Raw genomic sequence first — 23,139 nt, 5'->3', positions numbered from 1 at the left:
CCGTCCTCGCTCACAGATCCCAGGCCCTCCAAGTCCATGCTGTGCGGCAGCTGGAGAAGATGCCGTCGCTCTCCCGAGGAGCCCAGGGTGTCCGCCCAGGTCTCAGCTCCCCTCGCGCTCCCGCCCTCGCCCGCGTCACCGGACAGCGGCACCAAGAGGCCTGGGCTCCGGGCACTGAAGAAGATGGGTCAGTGACACGCAAGGATGGGTCCGGGTGGGCACGGACTGTCTCCAGGGACAACCTGGAAGGAGCGGGTGTACAGGCCAACGGGCTTCCCGAGGGTGCGTGGCGCTGGGGAGGATCTGACCAAGAGCATCAATACTGTTCCAGATGGGGCTCACACCTGGGGGGTCACCAGATTCCCAGGCTGTGCCAGAAGGCTTGGATGTTCAGTCTCACCAGGAGGCTCCCGCCGGGCGGTGCTGGAGTGAGAACTTGGGCTAGGGGCGTTGATAGGGTCGCAGGAACTGGAGAAAGAAGGGAGAGATAAAAGGTTGGCGTTCGGTTGGGATTGTAGCTCAAATAGGGTACTTTGCTTAGCTGTAGGTTCGATCTCCAGTGTCCCATTCCTAGCATCTCATCAACTTGCTGTTGGTTAAACTCCCAGCATTAGAGAGGTGGAAGTAAACGGATCAACAGTTCAAGGTCGTTCTCCCCTACAGGGTAGGTTAGTTAATTCACATATCCCAACTTGGGATACGAGAGCGCTGTCTCAAAAAATTCATTAAAAATTTGGGGTGTGCTCACCTCCCTCCCTAGTGGGCATCTCATAGCACTTGCTGCTCTTGGCCCTAAGCAGCTGCTTACAGAAGGCCTCTGAAAGACTCTAGACTCCCAAAAGCCAGCCCTGTAGCTCTCAGGACCTCTCTGCCAGAGCAATCACAAAGCCCTGGCATGGCCGAGGGAATGGTCTGAGAATGCCCAGGTTCCTGCTCCAGAAGTGAGTAAAGTCGCTGGTTCTCAAGAAGCCCTGGAGTCAGCCCAGGGCTGTGGTGGTTTGTAGGTGTGTCACTCACCTTCCTGAGGTAGGTGGCTTAGTCCCCATTTCACAGAGGAGGAAACTGACTCAGACGTCAAAGGATTTCGTCTAGGTCACTCAGACTACCATCACAACTGGTGTACTCAGAGTCTGGGCAAAATAGGACTTGCGGGGCTTGAAGAAGGGACAGAAGTGAAAGCCCTTTATAAACTGTAAAGTGCTGAAAACCAAAGTGCTTTGTTGGGACTGCCAACCTCCACACTGGATTCAGGGGTCCCAAATGCCAGCCTTGGCTCCCCTCCACAGCTGCCCCCTCTTCTTCCTCATTCCACCTGAACGAGTCGGATGCCGCTCTGTGCCTAAGGCAGATCTTTGTGCCCCACCCTCCATGCAGTATTCAAGAGATCAATATTTATAGACCCAACAACAGACAAAGTAGACACAGTCCTGCCCTCAGAGAGCTAAATGACAAAGTAAAGGAGTCAGAAGATGGGCCTTGAGGAGGGGGGGGGCAGATTGTGATGCTAGGGAAACAGAGGGGAAACACTGGACCCCAGAACTTAAAGGATGCTCATGTGGATAGGAGAGAGTCAGAAGGACCCCTGGGGTCCCTCTCTGTAGAGTGATAGGCTTTGTTTGCATGGCAGGAAGGGTCCCAGAAAGGCCCCTGGCAGGAAATGTAATTGAGTCAAAGGAGTGGATGGACGGACAATGGGGTGATCAAGATGGGGGCAAAAGAAGGGCTGGTTGAAAGGAGGCAGAGGAGTAGTTTGGAAAGAGATGTTGGGGCTTGGGCAGGAAAGGTGTGGGGACGAGGATCCAGAGTCACCAAGAGGAGATGGGGATGGCTCCCTGATATGAAATCAGGAGTCTCTGGGAAGAGGCAGCACTATTCTGTGGCCTCCTGGTTTGTGGAGAGGAGTTGGCCGAGTGAGGCAACCTGCCACTGAGGCAGGACAGGGCTCTCAGGAGAAGCAGCCTGAGCCAGTGGCCCCCTAGGAGTTATGGATGTTGCTGGAGACAGAGACGAAGTTCCCACACACCAGATATCCTATCCTCCTGTGCCCATTTGCTGAACCCCATCAGTGGCCATGGTGCTAGGCCAGGGGCTGAGGCGGCAAAGCAGGGTGGCAGAGGCTTGCCCTAGAGGCACGTGGTGTACGAGAAGGAGATTTGTAGGCACATAATTACAGGAGAGCCCAGTCTGGCACGTGTCAGCTGAGCATGGCTCTGGGTAGTTCATCGTGGAACTATGTACGTATCAGAACATCTTCTTTGCCCTTCCTACCACTGGCTGGTTCTGTCCTGTTGAGTGATTGCTGAGTGACCATAGAGACAGGAATTCCAGTGTGTAGGGAATGCCACCTCCCCCAAGCAATGCTGATCTCCATGCTGAGCCCTTGGATAAAGGCAGCAACAAACTCAGTGGGCCTATGGCCCAGCCCCGTGACCCCCAAATGGCTAAAGCCCAGGCCTGTCACCAAGGTACCTTCTTTCCCCGTCTGCTCCTCCCAAGATGACCCTCATCATCCCCTATCAGGCTGAGAGAAAACAGCTCTTATTTCAGGTCAAGGAACTGGAACAGGGAGTATCTCAAAGGGGCCCGCGGGAGGAAAAGGCCCGTGAAGCCACAGTCGGGGGGAATGAGGCCAAGGGCAAGGGAGGAGAGTGATTGAGTGGGGGCCATTGGCAGTGCTGGGCTGTGCCTGAACATGACTGCCCACTGAGCTTGCCTCAGACTTCATCCTGCTTATTTCTGTCATTCCTGGAGCATGTGTCCTCCTTAGTGACAGAGAGACGGGAGATGGTAGGGTAAAACCCCCGCCAGGCAGCCATTAAGAAACCCTGGCGGCCTGCCACCCACAGTCAAGGTTCGGAGGACACACTTTATTAGCATAGTTAATGAGCGCTGACACCTTCATGCCATTGTGCTGCGTGGACCATCTCATTTAGTGCTCACAGTCATGTGAGAGAGACCGTACCCTGAGCCTCAGTTTACCAGGAAGTAACAGGCCCAGAGAGGGATCAAGGCTAGAAGGTGACCCATGCCTAGAATCCCAGCTCTAGAGAGAGGGAGAGGCCAGCCTGGCGTACATATTGAGTTCCAGACCAGAAAAGGCTATGCACCGAGGCAAGGCTTTGTCTCAGAAGCTAAAAGTGGCGGAGAGATTCAAATCCACGCCGTATGGTCCAGAGTCTAGACTCTAAACACAGAAGTGAAAGCTGTTCATCTGAGAGGAAATGCTGTTCCTCAGAGATGGCCTCCCAGGGCTGCCAATGAAATGCAGGATGCTAGATTGTTTTGGTTTGGGATTTTTTTTTATGTTTTTTTGTTTTGTTTTTTGTTTTTCGAGACAGGGTTTCTCTGTAGCTTTGGGGCCAATCATGTAACTAGCTCTTGTAGACCAGGTTGGCCTTGAACTCACAAAGATCCTCCTGCCTCTGCCTCCTGAGTGCTAGTGCTGGGATTAAAGGCCTGCGCCACCACTGCCTGGCTTTTTGTTTTTTGTTTTTTCTTTTTGAAAAAGGGTTTCTTTGTATAGTCTTGGCTGTCCTGGAGCTCGCTCCGTAGACCAGGATAGCCTTGAACTCACAGAGATCCTCCTGTCTCTGCCTCCCGAGTGCTGGTAGAGTAGAGGTGTGCGCCACCACCAGTGCTTGGCAGGATGCTTGATTTGAATGTTGGGTGGACAAAGAATAATTTCGGACATACATATGTATCTGCTACCTCTAGAATGTGTGTGTAAGTTGTAAACCCGTGGTTATTTGTAATTGTTTTTGGTCTGGTACTGGGGATGGAACCCAGGGTCTTGAGCATGCTGGATCAGCACTGACCAGCATCTCCAGCCCCATGGGCTGCACTTACACTGAAACGGTATCTGTTGTTATCTTAAATTCACCTGTAAGGGATCCCCTCCATTTTTGTGTTGTTTTGTTTTATTTTCCCCCAGCAATTGCTTTCTCTGCCGCCTGTCAGTGCCTGTGAGCTCAGGCTCCGCCCAGACCCCTAATCCTCTCAGTGAACCGAGGGCTGAGTAGGCACAAGCTTGCACTCACCCTCCCTGCTCGCCTCACTCCAACAAGCTGTCCTGGGTGAGGGGCTTTCCCTATGGCCTGTCCAGGATGTTCCCTGCGGGGTGAGTTGGGCTGGTCTGAAGTGGAGACGGCAGGAAGGGGACTTCAAGGGACCTTAGACCTAGCAGGAGCCTGGATTGGGTGGTGGAGAGGGCAGGGCAACCTTGTAGCCTCCCCCTCCCCCCCATCATCACCCCTTGACCCTGTTCAGCCTTGTTCTGGCCCAGCCAAGCCCAGAAGGCGCCACACCCTCAACTCCCTGGCCGTCAGGCCTCTGGGGGAAGCCCTGCCTACACTTCCTGCTTTTCTTGATTTTTTTTTCCCCAGGAATGCTATAGAGAGCGCTCCCTCCCTCTGGCCTCCGTGTGAGGGTCAGCTAGAACCAGGGAAACATCCCTGGTACCTGGGACAGTGGGGCTGGCCAAGGGCCTAGGGCAGGAAGGTCACTGGAAACACGGCTGTTGCACTGTGTGTCCTTCCCAGCACTTCATGGACCCAGCCCTTAGGAAATGCTGCTGCCTCCCACTCCCCTCACACACACTTTGGCAGGAGCGGTTGACTGCCCTGTTCCTGCATGTCTCACATTCCTGACAGAGCCCCGTGTGTATTTCCTGACTGACAGGGCAGTAGTACACACACACACACACACACACACACACACACACACACTACCTGTTTTCTTTCCCAGGCTGACATACACAGCCTATTTTCTTCCTCAGACTCTCTCTCCCTCCCTCCCTCTCTCTCTCTCTCTCTCTCTCTCTCTCTCTCTCTCTCTCTCTCTCACACACACACACACACACACACACACACTGCCTGTTTTCTTCCCCAGGCTGACCCACCTTCCTCCCACCCCACCCACGGGTCTAGACGCACACACAAGCACACATCCTCCCCCATTGTATTCACACCCTACTCTGCACACACCCCTCTGTTAAATGCTCAGAACCTTACAGCCCTTCTTCAACAGCCTACCCCGACCTCTGCCCACTACCCAGCCCCTGCCTTGGGCGTCCACACTGTCTTGACCACGTATAGTCAGCCTCCTCTGAGCTTCGGTGGCCTGTTTGTGATAGGGTCTGGAGCCCTTTCTAGCTGGTGGGAGACTGGACTGCCTCCCACCAGGGCTTCCCAGACAGAACTGCACAAGCCCCATCCCCACCCCCAAAGGCCTGGGTCCAGGTGCATGTCTAGGTGTGCATGTGCGTCCTTTCCTCACCCCTGTGTCTGGGTGGACCCTTTGGAACCCAGCTCATGGACAGTGTCTGCATCCCAGATAGCAACACTGCACCGGACCAGAGGCAACTCAGTCCTGGCTTGGAGAGGGACAGAGATGGACGCCACTGGCCCGAGGAGGGTAGATCCTCTTCCCCCTGGGCTCCCACTCATTCCCACAGAGCCGGGTTTCAGTTCCCTCATCTTCTGAACATCCAGGGTCCCCCAGCTCTGTTCACTCCAGCTCCGCCTCTTGGCTGGCCACTGTGTGACTGGGCTTTGAGGTGATAATGCACATTTGGGATAATTCGGCCGGGTATATGGGCTTCAGGGGAGGGGAGACTACAGAAATTTTTGGTATTTTATTCAAATTGAATAATCAGGACCCAGTCAAGTAGCAGATATCTATAATCCCAACACTGGAGAGCTGAGGCAGGAGAACTGTGAGTTGAGGCTAGCCTGCGACTAGACAGATCTTATTTCAAAAACCTGTGATTGCCTGTGTTGTTCTAGGCTCGGGACTCTAACTCGGTGGCACAGAGGCACCGTGCCTGAAGCGGGAGGAAGGGAGAGAGAAACGGAGAGACAGAGGCAGAACCTCGCTGGAGGGGCATGCCTATAATTTCAAGCGGCAAGGGGCTGCGGCAAGAGTTCAGGGCCAACCTGGGCTACGAAGTGAAGGACGTTTCTCAAAACAACACAACAAAGCCAAACCAAAAAACGAAACTCGAGGCCTATACCAATATATAATATAATCCTAGCACTTTGGAGGCGGAGGCAGGAGGATCAGGAGTTGAAGGTTATCCTTGGCAATGTGGCAAGTTTGAGACCAACTTCTAAGGGCTTGGCCCCTGGCATTTCTGCTCCCTTGCTGTGCAGCTGCCATCCTTACCTGTTCAAGGCTTTCTTTAGCCCCACAAACACACTGTGCAACCCTTAGGCAGCAACTCCCTATTTCTCCCCCGACCGTGATCGGCTTTCTGTCTGTGAGGTTGTCTATTCTGTATGTCTTGAAGGAGTTCGTTCGTAAAATCTGTGTCACTCAGAGATTTGATTTCTTTCATTTATGGTTCAAGGCTCATGGTATGGCATGTGTCAGGGGTAGCAGATGTCACTTTTATTGTTGCTGTTGTTATTTTATTACTGTTATTATTACTATTAATTATTTTAGAGATAGTCTTGCTATTTAGCCCAGGTTATCCCCTGCTTCCTCACCCTGAAGGCTTGGCTTTCCCTTGTATCTGTTCCATGTTTGGCTTCTCCGTTCATCTCTGATGAACTCTTGGCTTCTACCCTCATTTTTTCCTGTTGTGATTTCCTGACGGTTGCCCCTCCCACACAGTTGAGAGAGGCTTTGGCCCTAGCCCCGGGTCAGGTAGAAAACCCACAGACACGGTAGGATGTGGGAGGCCTGTGCACCTGTTCAGAACTTGTCACGAATGAGACATCTGTGAGGTTGGGCCTGGTTGTATTTACATGTTTCCAGGTGGCTAGGTGGAGAGCCAGCAATCACTGCCCTAGGTCTGGGCCTCCTGCTGGCCTTGCCCTTACCTTTGTTGACCTTGCTGATACCTCAAGACCTTCTCTCCCTCTCTGCTCATGGCTTAGGAGTATCTACCTGGGACCAGGCCCTGGCCCAGCTTGGTTATGGACCCTCCCTCTGTATTCTGTTTGTCCTTCCTTCCTTCCTTCCTTCCTTCCTTCCTTCCTTCCTTCCTTCCTTCCTTCCCTCCTGCCTTTCTTTCTTTCTTTCTTTTGGTTGGGAGAGGGTCTTTTTGGGTAAGACCGTAGTCTGTAGCCTAGGCTGGCCTCAAACTTGCACTCCGCTCAAAAGCTGAGGTTTCTGGTGTGAGCCACCACTCCTGGCTCTGGTTGGCTTTTCTATGGGTGTGTGGTTGAGGGGTAAGTGTGGTCAGAAGCCAAAGACACTTGAGTAGGTAGCCTACCGTGTTACCCCTCCCAACAGACTCGAGAGAGAGTGGGGAGGGGTCTGTCATCCTGGAAACCTGCTCCAGTAGGGGCCGTGGGGCTTTCAGACTGCCAGTCTCAATTTTAATGGCCTGTTTGCAGAAGGCTGGGGACAAAGCAGAGCCACTGTGACTCACCTCCATTTCCGGGCTTAGTCACTCACCAGCCCCCTTCCCGTCCCGCACAGGCTTGGCATCAGAGGACTGGCCCAGCTAGGGGAGGTGACCTCAGCTGAGGAACCTTTCCAGGCTGAGGGGGTGAAGGAAGGGTGAGCCCAGCTAGCTTTGGTCCCAGGCCTGGTGGCACCACTGGTCCCCTGCATGCCCCACCCTCCTCTTGTTGTCTCTCTGAATCAGATAATTCGGAGTGCCTGGAATATGACAGGGGGCAGGGGAAGGGGTGAGCCTGGGGATCACTTGACCTAGCGGGGCGCCAGTCCCTGTCCTGACCAGAGGCACAGAGGAGGATTGTGACTAAAGGTCTTAGTCTTGAGAGGCCCCTGGGAACCCTGAGGAGGGCAGGTTACCCCTCCTGCCCCTGAGAACCTGAATTTCAGTCATGATCACCTTCAAGCTGTAAGGTAAATTCAGGGGCTCAGTCAACAAAGTGCTTGTCTTGCAAGCGAGAGGGCTGAGTTCCATCCCCGAAACCCACATAAAAAGAAGGAGCGGTTTGCACACACCTATAATCCCAGCACTGAGGAGGCAGAGCCAGGACTGTTTGGGGCTGGCTGCTTAGTTTATGCACACACACTTGCACACACTTAAGCACTTTTGCACGTGTGATCGTGCCCTCTACCAGAAAGCCGTAAAGTACAGTTTTAAAATACAGATGTCCAAGTGCCAGCCCATGCCTATTGAGTGGGCATCTCTGGCCCCAGGAGAATCCGATACACAGCTAGGGCTGAGAACCCAGACCCCAAGGCCTCGGCTGCTCTGAAGTCAGGAAAGATAGGGCAGGGCTGCGTAGAATTCAAAGCACTTAGCCTGCCCTTCTGCTCTGGCTGCAGAGTCTTTCCGTAAATATTAGTTGGGGCCAGGCTCTGGGAGATAAGAGTTCATTCTGCCCTGGGGCCTATTAAAGACTCCTGAGATTCAGTACAGCATTTTGTCGGTGCTGGTGGTAGTGTAGTGTGGTGTGTGTGTGTGTGTGTACACAAAGAGAGGTACAAATGTGTGCGCCTATGTGTGTGCTCACACACACATGCACACACATAAAGGCCAGAGGAGAGGATTGCGTGTTCTCTATCACTTTTTATCTCCTTAAGACAGGTTGTCTCTCAGAACCGGGAGCCTGGCTGGTGGCCAACAAACCAGAGCCCTCTTTCTCCCTCCGCCTCCCCCAGTGCTGAGATTACAGGCTGAGATTACATGGGTTCTGGCAATTCGAACTCAGTTCCTTGTGCTCAAGCGGCAAGTGCTCTTTCAGCTGAGCCGTGTCCCGGCCCTTGCTGGCTTTTTGTTTGTTTGTTTGGAACTCACATTCCTCCTGCCTTGACACCCCAAGTGTTGTGATTTTGGGGATTTGGGGTGTACAGGTTTGGGGCACACCCTTTTTATTTTTTGCTTCTTTGATTCTTCTTCCTCCTCTCCTTTGGAAAACAAGCAAACAAAACAAAGCAGGGTCTCACTATGTAGGTACCGATGACTTGGAATTTGACCAGACCAGGCCTCAGACTCAGAGATCTGCCTGCTTCTGGCTCCTGAGTGCTGAGATTGTTTTTAAGATTTATTTCATTTATTATGTGTATGTGTGTGAGTGTCTGTACACGACATGAGAGCTTCAACCCTTTGGAGCTGGCGTTATGAGCCTAGAGCTGCCCTAGGTGGGTGCTGGAACCCAGCGTGGGTCTTCTGGGAAACCGGCAGTGCTCTTCATTGCTGAGCCCTCGCTCCAGCTCCTTGCATTTATTCTTAGAATCGAGTCTCCTTCTGTAGCTTAGGCCGGCCTAGAACTCGCTCTGTAACCCAAGCAGGCCTTGAACTAAGAGCAGTCTTCTTGCCTTGGCCTCCTGAATGCTAAGAGATTACAGATGTGAGCCACCACGCTCAACTTTTTTTTTTTAAATATTTATTTATTTGTTATGTATACAATATTCTGTCTGTGTGTATGTCTGCAGGCCAGAAGAGGCACCAGACCTCATTACAGGTGGTTGTGAGCCACCATGTGGTTGCCGGGAATTGAACTCAGGACCTTGGGAAGAGCAGGCAGTGCTCTTAACCTCTGAGCCATCTCTCCAGCCCCCCACGCTCAACTTTTTAAAAAGAAGAAAGTGCCTTTTGGTGTTCAGGTAGGGAGAACCCGCCAATGTGAAGGCAAGTCAGGAAGGCTTCCTGGAGGAGGTGGTGGCTGAGCTTGTCTTTGAACTCGGCTAGAAGAGGAAGAGAAGCAGGAAAGGACCCTCACTACAAAGTCGGTGGGGGTGGTGTGGAGCAGGCAGACTCAGGTCAGAGTTGGGCAAGCAGGAGCCTTGGAGCAAGAGATAAGGTTTGGGTGCCCTAGCTTACACTTGTGATGACAGCACTCCAGTGGCTGACGCAGGAGGATTGATATAATTTGAGCCATCGTGGACTACCCAATGAAGTTCCAGGCAGCCTGGATTGCAGAGTAGACCCTGTCTCAAAGAAAATAGAATTGGGGCGGGGGAGGGGGGGGAGATGTTGCAGCCAGAGAGATGGCTCGGCGGTTAAGAGCACAGACTGCTTTTCACTCTAGTTCAGTTCCCGGTGGCTGGGCATAGTGGCTGACAGCTGTCCTCCAGCTCCCGGGAAACCAGTTTCCTCTTCTGGGTCCCCCCAGCACTTGTTACTCACATGTGCACAAACACACAAACAAAATAGAGCCACGTATGATGGCACACACCTTTAATCCCAACACTTGGGAGGCAGAGGCAGGGGGATCTCTGTGGGTTCAAGGACAGACTGGTCTACAGAGAGAGTTCCAGGACAGGCAGTGCTACACAGAGAAACTCTGTCTCAAAAAACAAAAAACAAACAAACAACAACAACAACAAAAAAGGAAGACAGAAAAAAGGAAGAAGGAGGGAGACTTACTGTTGTTTGCCTCACAGTGGTTTTTGGTTTTTTGCTTTTTCAATTCGACTTAGTTGCCAACATTAAAAAATGTGGTCGCTTCCCATCCAGACACAAATTCCTGGCCTCTGGAAACTCTGGCTGTCCCCTCCAGCTGAAGGGCGAGGCTCTCCAAAGAGTCTGGTTCCCTCTTCTGCTGTCCCAGCTGGTGACCCTTTGTTGTCTGACCTTTTGGGATGTTTCAGCGCAGGCTCCAGGCTTTGAGCTGGCTTGAGCTGAACCCTTCAGGGCAGGTGTGGGCAGGCTATGGTAACTGGGGAGGGTAGGATTGTGCAGCGGGCTGGCATTTATGTAGTCTCCATTATCTGCAGGAGAACAAAGGCTTAGAGCAGTTTCAGGTGAGTAACTGGGAGGTGACAGGTAGGAACTTTGTTCCACAGTGCCTTGGATGTAAATTCCATCACCTCTTTCCTCCCACTACCCGGGTGCTTGGGGAAGCAGGAAGAGAAAGATGGACCCTGCAAAAGGGCCCCGAAGTGCAGTGGCCCAAGAGACTGGAGATCAGACCCACAGGACTTCTGTCGTTTCTGGCACGGCACGTGTGACATTTCAGACACACGTGTCGTTTCTGGCACACGTGTAGTTTCCAGCACGCGTGTCGTTTCTGACACATGTGCCGTTTCCTTGTGCGTGTGGCATGCGCTTCATTCCTGACACTTGTGTCGCTTCCTGACATGCATGCCGTTTCCGTGTTGCTTCTGGCACGCGTTTTGGTTCCAGCATATGTGTCTTTACTGACATACGCGCCGTTTCCGACACACGCGCCGTTTCAGGCATACGTGCCACCCCCACACATGTGCCGTTTCCGACATGTGAGCCAGTTCTGACACATGTGTCATTTCCGGCATGTGTGCCGTTTTCAGACACACGTGCTGTTTCCGACATACGTGTCGCTTCGACACGTGTGCCATCTCCGGCGTGTGTGCCAGTTCTGGCACGCATGTCGTTTTAGACACGTGTGTCATTTCTGGCACGTGTGTCGCGCACATGTCGTTTCTGGCACGCCTATCGTTTCCGGCATCTGACATACGTGCCGTTTCCGACACACATGCCGCACACGCGCAATTCCTGACATGTGTGCTGTGTCCAACATGCGTGCCTGTTCTGACATGCGTGCCTGTTCTGACATGCGTGTCGTTTCCGGCATACGTGTCATTTCCGGCATTCGTGTCTGGCGCGTGTGTGGCCTCCTGGCATGTGCCTCATTCCTGACACTTGTGTCGCTTCCTGACATGCATGCCGTTTCTGGTACGCACGCCAAGTCTGGTACGTGTGTTGTTTCTGGCACGCTTGTCGTTTCTGACATGCGTGTCGTTTCTGGCACGCGTGTCGTTTATGCCTGGCATATGCCTCGTTCCTGACACTTGTGTTGCTTCCTGACATGCATGCCGTTTCTGATACGCATGCCAAGTCTGGCACACGTGTCGTTTCCGGCACACGTGCCATTTCTGACATACGTGTCGTTCCTGAGGCTGGCACACCTTCTTACATGCGTGTCGTTTCTTGCACACGTGTCGTTTCTGGCACGAGTGTAGTGAGCCTATAGTCCCATGGAAGACAGACACAGGAGAATCAAGGTATTCATAGCTAGCATTGGTTTCATAGTAAGTTGGAGGCCAGGAAGGGGAACATAGAGAGAGAGGAGGGACTTGGGATAATGCTAAGTCTTTTCCTAGAAGAATTCATGGGTTGTTTTCCAGGGTACTCATGATGTCACATAGTGGGAAATCATAAGAGACTACAACCCGTAAAGAGAAGCCCTTGACCATCAGACTTCGGCTTCCATGTCCATTGGCTCAATCAGAGTGTCTAAAATTGGTAATCTCATAATAAATTAAGTCAGGACCTTCTCTGGCCAGTCTGTCGCCTTTCTACCCTCGCTCCTCACTGCCCTCAAGCAGCTCCGAGCCTTTTGAGCCCCCGAAGTAAAACAAGAATAACTACGATCATGCTCTGTCCCCCTCATGGATGCCTGAGGAATAAGTAACACACTGAAGAGAAGACAACAGGTCCTATCAAAAAGAAAAGTGTAAGCTTTTATTATTTTACAACTAGAACTACTGTTGGTTCAACCCAAAGAGGTGGCCAAATCTGAGAGAGAGAGAGAGAGAGAGAGAGAGAGAGAGAGAGAGAGAGAGAGAGAGAGAGAGAGAGACTCAGAAGACAATTGACTGGAGTCTCTCCGGTCCTCTACTTCCACCCTGTGGGTGGGTCTCAGGAATAGAACTCGGGACGCCAGGCTTACAGGGCAAACATCTTTACACACTGAGACATCTCACCGGCCCTTGAGCTTTTGGTGGAGGTGGCTGGAAGAGAGGGTAATCTTAAGTGAGACCCGAGTCCCAGGCACTGTACTTGGGAACTGCGGAAACCACAGTAGCGGGAACCTCTTACTGGTCAGCCTGGAAGGGGTGTTTGGGGCTGCAAAGCTTCAAGCAAGTGACCTTGGTGATGTGGCTTGATACAATGAGAGGGTGCAGAGGCCTGGCTGTGGCTAAGCTCGCATAAGGCCTCCCATTTCCCCCATCCTCCACCAGCTGGGGGACAGTGCAAGGGACTGCTGGACAGAGATGCTCCCTTGCAGGGCCAGACCCAACCACCCCGATTTCCCTGCAGGCCTGACGGAGGATGAGGATATCCAAGCCATGCTGCGGGGTTCCCGGCTCCTCAAAATCCGCTCACGCACGTGGCACAAGGAGCGACTGTACCGGCTGCAGGAGGACGGCCTGAGCGTGTGGTTCCAGCGGCGCATCCCGCACGCCCCCTCGCAGCACATCTGTGAGTGGGTCGGGGGTGGCGCGGGGCAGGGCGGTGGGGACAGCAGCGGGCGCCGTGGCCGCTATCTGACCCTGCCTCGATCACAGTCTTCGTGCAGCACATCGAGGCGGTCCGGGAGGGCCATCAGTCGGAGGGCTTGCGGCGCTTTGGGGGCGCCTACGCACCTGCGCGCTGCCTCACCATCGTCTTCAAGGGCCGCCGCAAGAACCTGGACCTGGCGGCGCCCACTGCTGAGGAGGCGCAGCGCTGGGTGCGAGGCCTGGCCAAGCTGCGGGAGCGCCTGGATGCCATGAGCCAGCGGGAGCGGCTAGACCAATATCCTGCCGGGCTGGGAGGGAGGACCCGGCCTAAGGAGCATAGGCTGAGACAGTTCCCGGTGCTCTGAAATGGGGATGGAGGCTCACTCTGGCTGACCTGAGCCCTTAGTGGAGAAAAGCACTATTCCCACTCCAGGGAGGAAACAGGAAGAACCTCCTAATTTGGGGAACTGGGCCCTGTGAAGATGTGGCCCTTGTGCCCTTGGAACACCCCCCCCCACACACACACACAGACATCCCCGGGGCCAAGACAGAAGTACAGTCTCTAATACTGGGGACCCCGAGCCAGGCCTGACAACCTATTAGTGCTGGCCAGAGGGCCCACTTTATCGTTGGTATTTCCTGAGCACACACACCTGGATATGGTCCTATCTACACCGGGCCGACTCCGACCAGGACAGTAAAATGAGCTTCAAGGAGATCAAGAGCCTGCTGAGGATGGTCAACGTGGACATGAACGACATGTATGCCTACCGCCTCTTCAAGGTGAATTCAGGCGCGTCCCCCACACCCCCTTTCCTATCCCAGCATCTGGAACATTAGCTCTATCCAGGATATTTTTGTTTTGTTTTTAAGACAGGATCTCACTATGTAGCCCAGGCAAGCTTTGAACTTGTGATCCTCCGGTCTCAGTTTCTGGAATAGCTGGGATTTCTGATAAACAACATCAGCTACCTTTTTTGTAGGGAGCCACCTCTCCATACAGAAGGGCAACACTGCCAGCCCATGGTGGCACACGCCTTTAATCCCAGCACTTGGGAGGCAGAAGCAGGTGGATTTCTGAGTTTGAGGCCACTCTGGTCTACAGAGCTAGTTCCAGGACAGGCTCCATAGGTACTGAGAAACCCTGTCTCAAAAAACAACAACAAAAAAAGCAACACCTGAGCCTGCTTAATTGGGCTTTTCCGGCTAGGTGAGGTGGTACACACCTTTAGTCCTAGTTATTCTGGAGGCAAAAAACCTTACCCGTTCCCTGGAGCCAGAGAACCAGAACTTTATGTGACTCCTCTAGGCAGAGCTCAGAGGTGAGCTGCAGGCCACCACTTGTTCACGTGACTGTGTGCTTGCACGTAGGAGCACAGGCAAACACTTGAGTGCACAGTGTACACAAGTCTCCTCCCCTCCTCCACCTCTTGTGCCTGTGTGGGAGCTCTGGGGTGCACATTGATTGGGTGACGTGGCAGAGACATGTGTGGATGCTGAGTGTGACCAGCCTGTGCCCTGCAAAGACAAGGGGGCCCAGAGGCCCGTGTACTTGTGCTCACCGAGTAGGTGTCTTATGAGGACAGTAAGTACATGGGGAGGTGGACTGTGCACCCCAAGTCCTGATCTTGATCCTTGGAGTAGGCCATGGTGCAAATGGACAGGTGTGAACCCCGAGACTCTATATTCCTGAAGTTCACTCAGGGCTGTGGGCTTAAGGAACTGGAGTCTCGGGAAGTAGTGGTTGCTGCTTTTCCAGCCATTACGATCACGGAGTGTGTCACTAATTATGACACGTTCCCCAGAGTGTCCCCTCCTCTGAGCCCCACCTCCCTATTCCCCAGGAGTGTGACCACTCCAACAACGAGCGTCTGGAGGGGGCCGAGATAGAGGCATTCCTACGGAGGTTGCTGAAACGGCCTGAACTGGAGGAGATCTTCCACCGATACTCGGGTGAGGACCGTGTGCTGAGCGCCTCTGAGCTGCTGGAGTTCCTGGAAGACCAGGGCGAGGATGGTGCCACCCTGGCCTGTGCCCGGAAACTTATCCAGACCTATGAGCTCAACGAGACAGGTAGGTGAGCACAGCCTTGATCCCAAGCAGCTCCGGATTTCTGCCCAGCGGGTTCTGCCATCACAGCCTGTCCCCTCAGGTCCCCTCGCCGCTTCCAGGCTCTACATCTCTACCTGTAAAATGGCACCATAGTATGTCTGCCCCTCAGGGTTCTGTGGAGGATTAGATGGTGCATACAGTCAGTCAGCAACCACGGGGGCTACTAGAACCTGGACTTGTAACCCCGCCCCCGATAGCCCCACCCTCTCTTCTCCTCTTCCCCGTAGCCAAGCAGCATGAGCTCCTGACGCTGGATGGCTTCATCATGTATCTGCTGTCGCCTGAGGGGGCTGCCCTGAACATGGCCCACACGTGTGTGTTCCAGGACATGAGCCAGCCCCTAGCCCACTACTTCATCTCCACCTCTCACAACACCTACCTGACTGACTCTCAGATTGGAGGGCCCAGCAGCACCGAGGCCTACATTAGGTACAATGGTGAGGGTGAGAGGCTCTCTGCTCTGCACTCCCTGGCTAGGCCTGCGGCACACCCACACCTTGCCCGTCCATCTGTCTGTCAACTGTAGGGCCTTTGCCCAGGGATGCCGCTGTGTGGAACTTGACTGCTGGGAGGGCCCGGGAGGGGAACCCATCATCTATCATGGCCACACGCTCACCACCAAGATCCTCTTTCGAGATGTGATCCAAGTTGTGCACGACCATGCTTTCAAGGTAAGCCCCTGGGACCTCATGCCCAGCCCCGGATCGGATCACTTCCTAGCAATCTCTTATCCCTCCCAGAGCCAATGTCCTTCCCAGAGCATCATTCATTCACCAAGTGCTGTGGGAATAGGAGGCCCGGAGAGCCAAATAAAGCTGAATTGCTCTCTCCTCCCATCCCTGCGGCTAACAAATGTTCCGGCATCACCAAGTTTCCGGAAGAAAACCTTGGGGCTTGGGGGAGGCCAACTGAGTTGTGACTTCTGAGAGCACAGCTCAAGTCCAGCAATGGCACCTGCATACGCTTTGCAGCCATCAGGGTACACAACCTCACCAATGACAGCATCTGCAACGTCACTGACGTGGCCAATCTAAACCCCAATGAACATTTATAAACAAGCCATTGGTGAAGCTGCCCTCAGTCCCCCAACAGTCCACCCTTTCCCAGAGACCCCCAGACCTGACCTCTAGCATTTCCACACATACCTTGGTGCCAGAATGCCTCGTGTCCTACAGACATGGTCCCTACCTGTCTTGAAAGAGACACACTGTGTGTAGGACAGGGATCGGCACAGGGTGATGCTGAGCCGTTGCCTGTCTTCTCCTTCCCCCACCTCCCACAGTTGTCCCCATATCCTGTTATCCTATCCCTTGAGAACCACTGTGGGCTGGAACAGCAGGCTGTCATGGCTCGCCACCTTCGAAACATCCTGGGAGACATGCTGGTGACACAGGCCTTGGACTCCCACAACCCCGAGGAGCTGCCGTCTCCTGAGGTGATGCTCCCAGACCCGCAGCTTGGGAGGTGGGTCGGTCTGACTGTGACCCACCCCTGTCACTCATGTCCTCCCCCTGACTTGGGACCCCTCGCCTCTTTCTGCCAGAACCTTTTCTTGCTCAGCTAAGCTCACATCCGCCACCCAACTGTTTTTTTTGGCTGCCGTCTAGTTCCTCATCCCTTGACTGGCCCCAGCCCATCCACTTACTGGACCTTCTGTGTCTTGCTCTGCCCGCCTGGCCTGTGTGCCTTCTTGCAGGGACCTGTAGGCCTCCGTGGCCTGAGCTGACATTCCTTCCCCCTAGATCTCCCTTCCCAGCCATCTGCTCTTGCCAGATGCCACTGCTTAGGACTGTAGATAAGTAGGGGTAACACTGTGAGGCTCAGCAATCCAGCAGTTACCCCGTCCGTGTACATGAGGCCTTGGGTTAGTCCCTAGTCCTGAAAAGAAAGCAGGTGTGTGTGTGTGTGTGTGTGTGTGTGTGTGTGCTTGTTTCTCACATCTATTCCACTATTTCATTAGCAGTAACCATATTCCAGTTTTTTGTTTGTTTGTTTTGTTTTTCAAGACAGGGTTTCTCTGTAGCTTTGGAGCCTGTCCTGGAACTTGCTCTGTAGGTCAGGCTGGCCTCGAACTCACAGAGATCCGCCTGTCCCTGCCTCCCGAGTACTGGGATTAAAGGTGTGCGCCACCACTGCCTGGCTCTTCCAGTGTTTGTGTGTGTGTATATATACACACCTACGTTCACAAAGATTTTCTCATTTATTTGTTTGGTTGTTTTACTGTTGCTATTATTTTGTGACAGGGTCTCATATAACCTAGGTTGGCCTCCAACTCTTTATGTAGCCAAGGATGGTCTTGAACTTCTGATACTCTTGCTTCTGTCTCAGAGCTGGGATTACAGGAGTGTTTATATAGTGCCTAGGTAGAGGCCAGGACTTTGTGCATGATGGGCAAAACTCTAACAACTGATCTATATTCCCAGCCATGACTGGCTATTCTTTGGCCCAAGCTGGCCATGAACTTGACATCAGCAGGTTGTCGGGCACCTGTCTTTACTGAGACAGAAGAATCAAGAGATAAAGGCTAGAAAAATAAGGAATAGTGGCATATGCCTATAATCCTAGCACAGAGGAGGCGAAGGCAGGAGGATCAGAAATTCAGTTATCTTTCTAATATTGCACTTGAGGCCAGCCTAGGCTAGGTAAGACTGCTTCAAAAACAAACAAACGAAAAACTTACACAAAAGGGTCATGTGATTATATATGCCGCAGTCATTCCTTCCAGGAAAGGTCTTTCTGAACCAGGTGGTGGTGGCGCACGCCTTTAATCCCAGCACTTGAGAGGCAGAGGCAAGCAGATCCCTGCGAGTTTGGGGCCAGCCTGGGCTACAGAGCAGGTTCCAGGATAGCCAGGGCTACACAGAGAAACCCTGTCTTAAAAGAAAAAGCAACAAAACAAACAAAGAGAAAGATCTTTCTGGAAGGGAGCTCCTTCCCTGTAGATCCCAAGCTGCCTTTGAGCAGTGTAAGGGCTGCTATGTGGCATTCTGACAAATGGCACCCTTTTCGCCACCACAAGTGGCCTTGTGGTGGGGTCACGTTTTCCTGTTAGGAACACTCTCCCGTCTCTCTCCTGCCCCCTTGTCTTCCAGCCACTCTCATGGTGGTGGCTTCACTTGTCCGCCTTGGCCTTTACAGCAGCTGAAGGGCCGGGTCTTGGTGAAAGGGAAGAAGCTGCCAGCTCGGCACGAGGATGGCCGGGTGTTGTCAGACAGGGAGGACGAGGATGAGGAGGAAGAGGAGTCAGAAGAGGCTGTGGAGGCTGCAGAGCAGAGCAGGCGGGTGGGTGCTTCCCCTGGGCTGGGGGTGGGCAAGGCTGGGAAAACAGGTGAGAGCAGGAGCCTTGAGCCAGGTGCTCTCCACTGTGGCTGCTTTCCCAGGCCAAGCCCATCTCCCCGGAGCTCTCAGCACTGGCTGTGTATTGCTGTGCCGCCCGCCTGCGGACCCTGGACCCCGGGCCTGGCCCACCTCAACCCTGCAACATCGGCTCCCTCAGCGAGCGCAAGGCCAGGAAGTTCACCCGGGAGGCAGGTGGGAACCAGAGAGTGGGTATCTGGGAACATAAGGGCATGGAACCCTGCGGGCTTGGGGACTGGATGGGGATCCTGAGGTTGTTCTGAAGATTGAGGGGGCTCTAAGGGGACCTAAGGACATCAGGGGGACCAGGAAAGATTCTGCTAGGAGAATGATGGCCTAGCTCCATGCTGAGGGTGGGTGGAGAAGCCACAAATGGGAGAGGCTTGAGGCGGCTGTCTTCACCACACTCATCACCTAGTGGTGGTCAAGGCATTGACTAACCAGTCCGGCTAGTGGCAGGGCTGGCATAGCCCGGAGGTCTGAGCCCCGGGAGGCTTCCTGAAGGATGCCATGCCTGAGAAGATGTCACTGTAGAGGAAGGAGGAAGCAGAAGGGGAAAAGGTCTCTAATTAGGAGGAACCGGTCACACAAAGGCCTAGAGGCATCACAACCATGGCAAGAGTTCCAGGAACCCAAGGCACAGCTGGGGGCGTGGGCAGGATGAGTGACAAGGACTGGCAGCCTAGGGCCAGGTGTTTGGTGTAGGGAGTCAAGAGTGTGGCCATGGGTGATGCAGATGTCAAACTGTGTGGCTGCCAGGTGTCCCTGCCTCTCTCTGGTCCTCAGCAACCTCTTCTGAGTCTTTTCACCCTAGGTCAGAAGAGAGGGAGGAGCTGAGGTGAAGGTGGGGGATGGGTGGGTAGACAGACCCTGGAACTGGGCCAGGGACAGAAGCCTGGATCCTATCACGATCCTGGCCCCAACTCTGCCCTAGGGAACAGCTTTGTCAGGCTCAACACTCAGCAACTGACCAGAGTGTACCCGATGGGGCTGCGGATGAACTCAGCCAACTATAATCCCCAAGAGATGTGGAACTCGGGCTGTCAGTTGGGTGAGTGGGGCTATAAACAGGGAATTCTGGGCGGGGATGGGCACTTCAGCAGTGGGTAGTCACACAGAGCTTTCTAGAAGGCAGTAAATGCATTGGTGTTTAAAGGGCTCGGAAATGTAGGTTTGTTGAGACGGGATCTCACTGTACAGCTCTGACTGGCCTCAAATCTGCCTGCCTCGGCCTCCCCAGGGCTGGGGTTAAAGGTGTGCACCACGCTCGGCAACTTACATTTTTCTTTCCTTTGTGTGTGTGTGTGTGTGTGTGTGTGTGACTGTCCTGGAGCTCACTCTGGCTTTACAGAGATCCACTTGCCTCCGCCCCACCTCCTGAATGATTAGAAGCATGTGCCATGATGCCTGGCCAAGAGTTACACTTCTGGGTGAGGCACACGCCTCACCTGTAATCTGCAATCCTGGTACTTGGGAGGTCGCGAGAGGAGGGGCAGTAGTTCATGGTCATCCTTGGCCCGTGGCTACTTCATGTGTCTGCAGCCAGCCTGGGTTACATGAATTTCAAAATACATAAAACAAAGTTACTTATTTTCGTGTGTTCCCAAGTGTGCACGCATGCGTGTGTATGTAGGCTATGGGTCAGCACAGGCTGTTTGACTGCTCTCCACCTCTTTTTACATCTTTACGAGGGTAGAAATAAAGACGTGAGCCGGCCGTGGTGGTGCGTGCCTGAATCCCAGCACTCGGATAGCTGAGGCAAGAAAATAATGAATTCAAGGCCAGCTTTGTTACAGAGGTAGTTTAGGCCAACCTGGGCTATAAGATTGTAAGACTGTATTTTTAAAAAACCAAACTAGCAAGAAAGGAATTTAAAACCTTTATTTCCACGTGCCCTTAACACACACACATATTTATTTGACAGTTCTGCTAAGTCAATACTGATAAAGATGTGCTCTAGGGGACACTGAGCCCTGCCCAAGGAGATCATGTTCTTTCTGGAAGTATGTGTTCTGTTTTCAGACCTTGGCTCTGACAGCAGGGGCCTTTGCTAGCACACCCCACCTCAACCCCACCTTGGAGAAGGCGAAGGTGAACGCATGGTGTCTCCTCAGTAGGTCCCGACAGGGAAGGAACACTAATAACTAGAGGGTTGGACACTGGGCCCTCTGTCCAGCCTGCTCGTTCCCGAATCCTCCCTGAGGAAAGAGAGCCCCCAGAGTCCTCTGTTCAACCATGTCGTCTGCTCCACAGTGGCTCTGAACTTCCAGACTCCAGGCTACGAGATGGACCTCAACACAGGGCGCTTCCTCATAAACGGGCAGTGTGGCTACGTCCTGAAGCCTGCGCACCTAAGGCAGCGCGACACCACCTTTGACCCGGAGTGCCCTGGACCCCCTAGAACTACTCTGACAGTCCAGGTCAGCAGCCTGGTCCACGCCTCCACCTCGGGTTAAGGCTAGCTCTGGGGAGGCACCGGTCTGAGGGGAAGAAAGACAAGGGAGGTCAGGAATGGGCCTGGCATGAGGCAGCCCACATGTCTGCGTTTGTACAGGAGAGACAATGTGTGAGGACACAGGGCTTAGAGTTCCGGAGGGGCAAGGGTGGGTATGACCCCAGGGGGGGCCCAGCAGAACCTGCCCTCTCCCCCTCCTATAGGTGCTCACAGCACAACAGCTGCCCAAGCTGAATGCGGAGAAGCCCAGCTCCATCGTGGATCCTCTGGTGCGCGTGGAGATCCACGGGGTGCCCGCCGACTGTGCCCACAAGGAGACTGACTACGTGCTCAACAATGGTGAGCGAGGGGCTGGTGGGAGGGCAGGGCAGGCACTGGGGCCAGTGAACCCCCAACTACCACACCTGTCCCCTAGGCTTCAACCCCTGCTGGGAGCAGACTCTGCAGTTCCAACTCCGGGTCCCAGAGCTGGTGCTGGTGCGGTTTGTGGTGGAGGACTATGACGCCACCTCCCCCAATGATTTTGTGGGCCAGTTCACACTGCCCCTCAACAGCCTGAAGCAAGGTAGGTGGTGGGCATGAGGAGGGAATGAGAGGGCGGGGCTCCAGCTTCTGACTCGCCGCTGCCTTCCTCAGGGTACCGCCACATCCACCTGCTCTCCAAGGATGGCGCCTCGCTGTCCCCAGCCACGCTCTTTGTCCACATCTGCATTCAGAACTCTCGAGGGCCTCCCTGACGGGATCAATGGATGCTGGCATCATGGCACAGAGCCCTCTCTGGAGCAAGGGACCATGGGAGTCCGGGCCCTCACATGCCACCTGTCCCGGTCACCAGGTGCTTAGCATACCTGGATGCCGAGAGCTGCTGTTGGGTCCTCGGTGAGAGACAGGACCATGATTGGCATCTTGTCCAGTGGCCTACTGGGCTTCAGGAGCTCCAACCCTGGGACCTTCAGGTGTTCTGGCCAAGTCAAGGAGCAGGACACCTGGCCCTCTCCCCCAGCAAGGCCATCTTAGCCTCCTTCCCCTTTGGCTTCCTGGTTTCTTTCCCGTCATCAGGCAGGGAGCGGGTGAACCCCGGGGAAAACCTGGCAGTATGTTTGTAACTTGCGTCACAGAAGAGCCCTGGAGAGGGCAGAAGAGAAACTGTTTTTAAAAATAACAGAAAAGGGGCGGGCGGTGGTGGCGCACGCCTTTAATCCCAGCACTTGGGAGGCAGAGGCAGGCGGATCTCTCTGAGTTCGAGGCCAGCCTAGTCTACAGAGTGAGTTCCAGGACAGGCTCCAAAACGACAGACAAACCGTCTCAAACCCACGCCCCTTCCCCCAAAACAAAAACAAACAATAAAGAAAAAGTGAACCTTCTCACTGTATTCCCCAGGCCATGGGGAGAGGGACAGGCTGGAGCGAGAGCTGCTGGGGCCTCCTCTCCAGTGCGATCTGGGTTTTGTCCAAGACAGCCAGGGGTGGCTACAGGAGGTGCCATGGCCTTTGCCTTAAAGCTGGTGCCAACACTAATTCCTAAGGTCCCTTCTCCTTAAATGTGGAGGGAGCAAGCCCAGCAGGGCACATTCCAGTGACAGGCAGCCCTAGAGATGAATACCAGGGTGCTGCCTGCCCCTGTGACACGGGGAAAGTGTCACCTAGAGAATCGTGGGCTCCAGCCTGTCAGTAAGGACCCTTAATGGGACTGTTAGGCTGTGGCGTTTTAGATTCCATAGGGTGGCAGTATTAGCCATGGGCAAGGTGGGGGTGGGGCTAGGCTGGCCTTGCACTGGCTCCAAGTCCTATAGAAACCAAAGCTTGAGGCTAGGACACCATTCCTGCCACCTCAAGGCCCAAAGCAGAAAGTGCTGGCTTCTCTTTGCTCTGTTTCTTTGGAAGGGCTTTGCTTCTCTGATGGATGGATTTACATGTTTAAAAAAATTATCAGGATCTGGAGTGGCCTAGGGAAGATGGGCAATGCAGGCAGACCACAAGCCCTGGCGGGGACACAGCTGAAGCCAAGTCCAGTCGGGATGTGCTAGCTGTAGGGGACTGGAAAGGACCACGGGTCAGGATGGGTAATTTCCACAGGAAGAGAACAGT

General features: G+C 53.8%; 1 protein-coding gene across 2 annotated transcripts; it reads left to right on the top strand.

Moving 5' to 3' along the window:
* Positions 1–36: 36 nt before the first annotated feature.
* On the top strand, positions 37–22,416 carry Plcd3 (phospholipase C delta 3). 2 transcript variants are annotated; one of them, XM_050156557.1, is made up of 15 exons: positions 37–187; positions 12,947–13,108; positions 13,195–13,423; positions 13,782–13,911; positions 14,973–15,201; positions 15,468–15,669; positions 15,767–15,911; positions 16,523–16,675; positions 18,379–18,522; positions 18,621–18,771; positions 19,532–19,648; positions 20,851–21,017; positions 21,256–21,391; positions 21,468–21,617; positions 21,689–22,416. In XM_050156557.1, the coding sequence occupies exons 1-15, from the start codon at positions 37–39 to the stop codon at positions 21,787–21,789; spliced, it is 2,367 nt and encodes a 788-aa protein (XP_050012514.1). In that variant the 3' UTR covers positions 21,790–22,416. The 2 variants fall into 2 exon arrangements, with proteins under 2 accessions (XP_050012514.1, XP_050012515.1); XM_050156558.1 differs by lacking the exon at positions 18,379–18,522.
* Positions 22,417–23,139: the final 723 nt, after the last annotated feature.

Source organism: Alexandromys fortis, unplaced genomic scaffold (assembly GCF_014885135.2).
Source record: "Alexandromys fortis isolate MF-2015 unplaced genomic scaffold, M_Fortis_MF-2015_v1.1 scaffold_31, whole genome shotgun sequence".
Classification (NCBI taxonomy): domain Eukaryota; kingdom Metazoa; phylum Chordata; class Mammalia; order Rodentia; family Cricetidae; genus Alexandromys; species Alexandromys fortis.
This window is presented reverse-complemented; position numbering and strand designations above follow the sequence as displayed.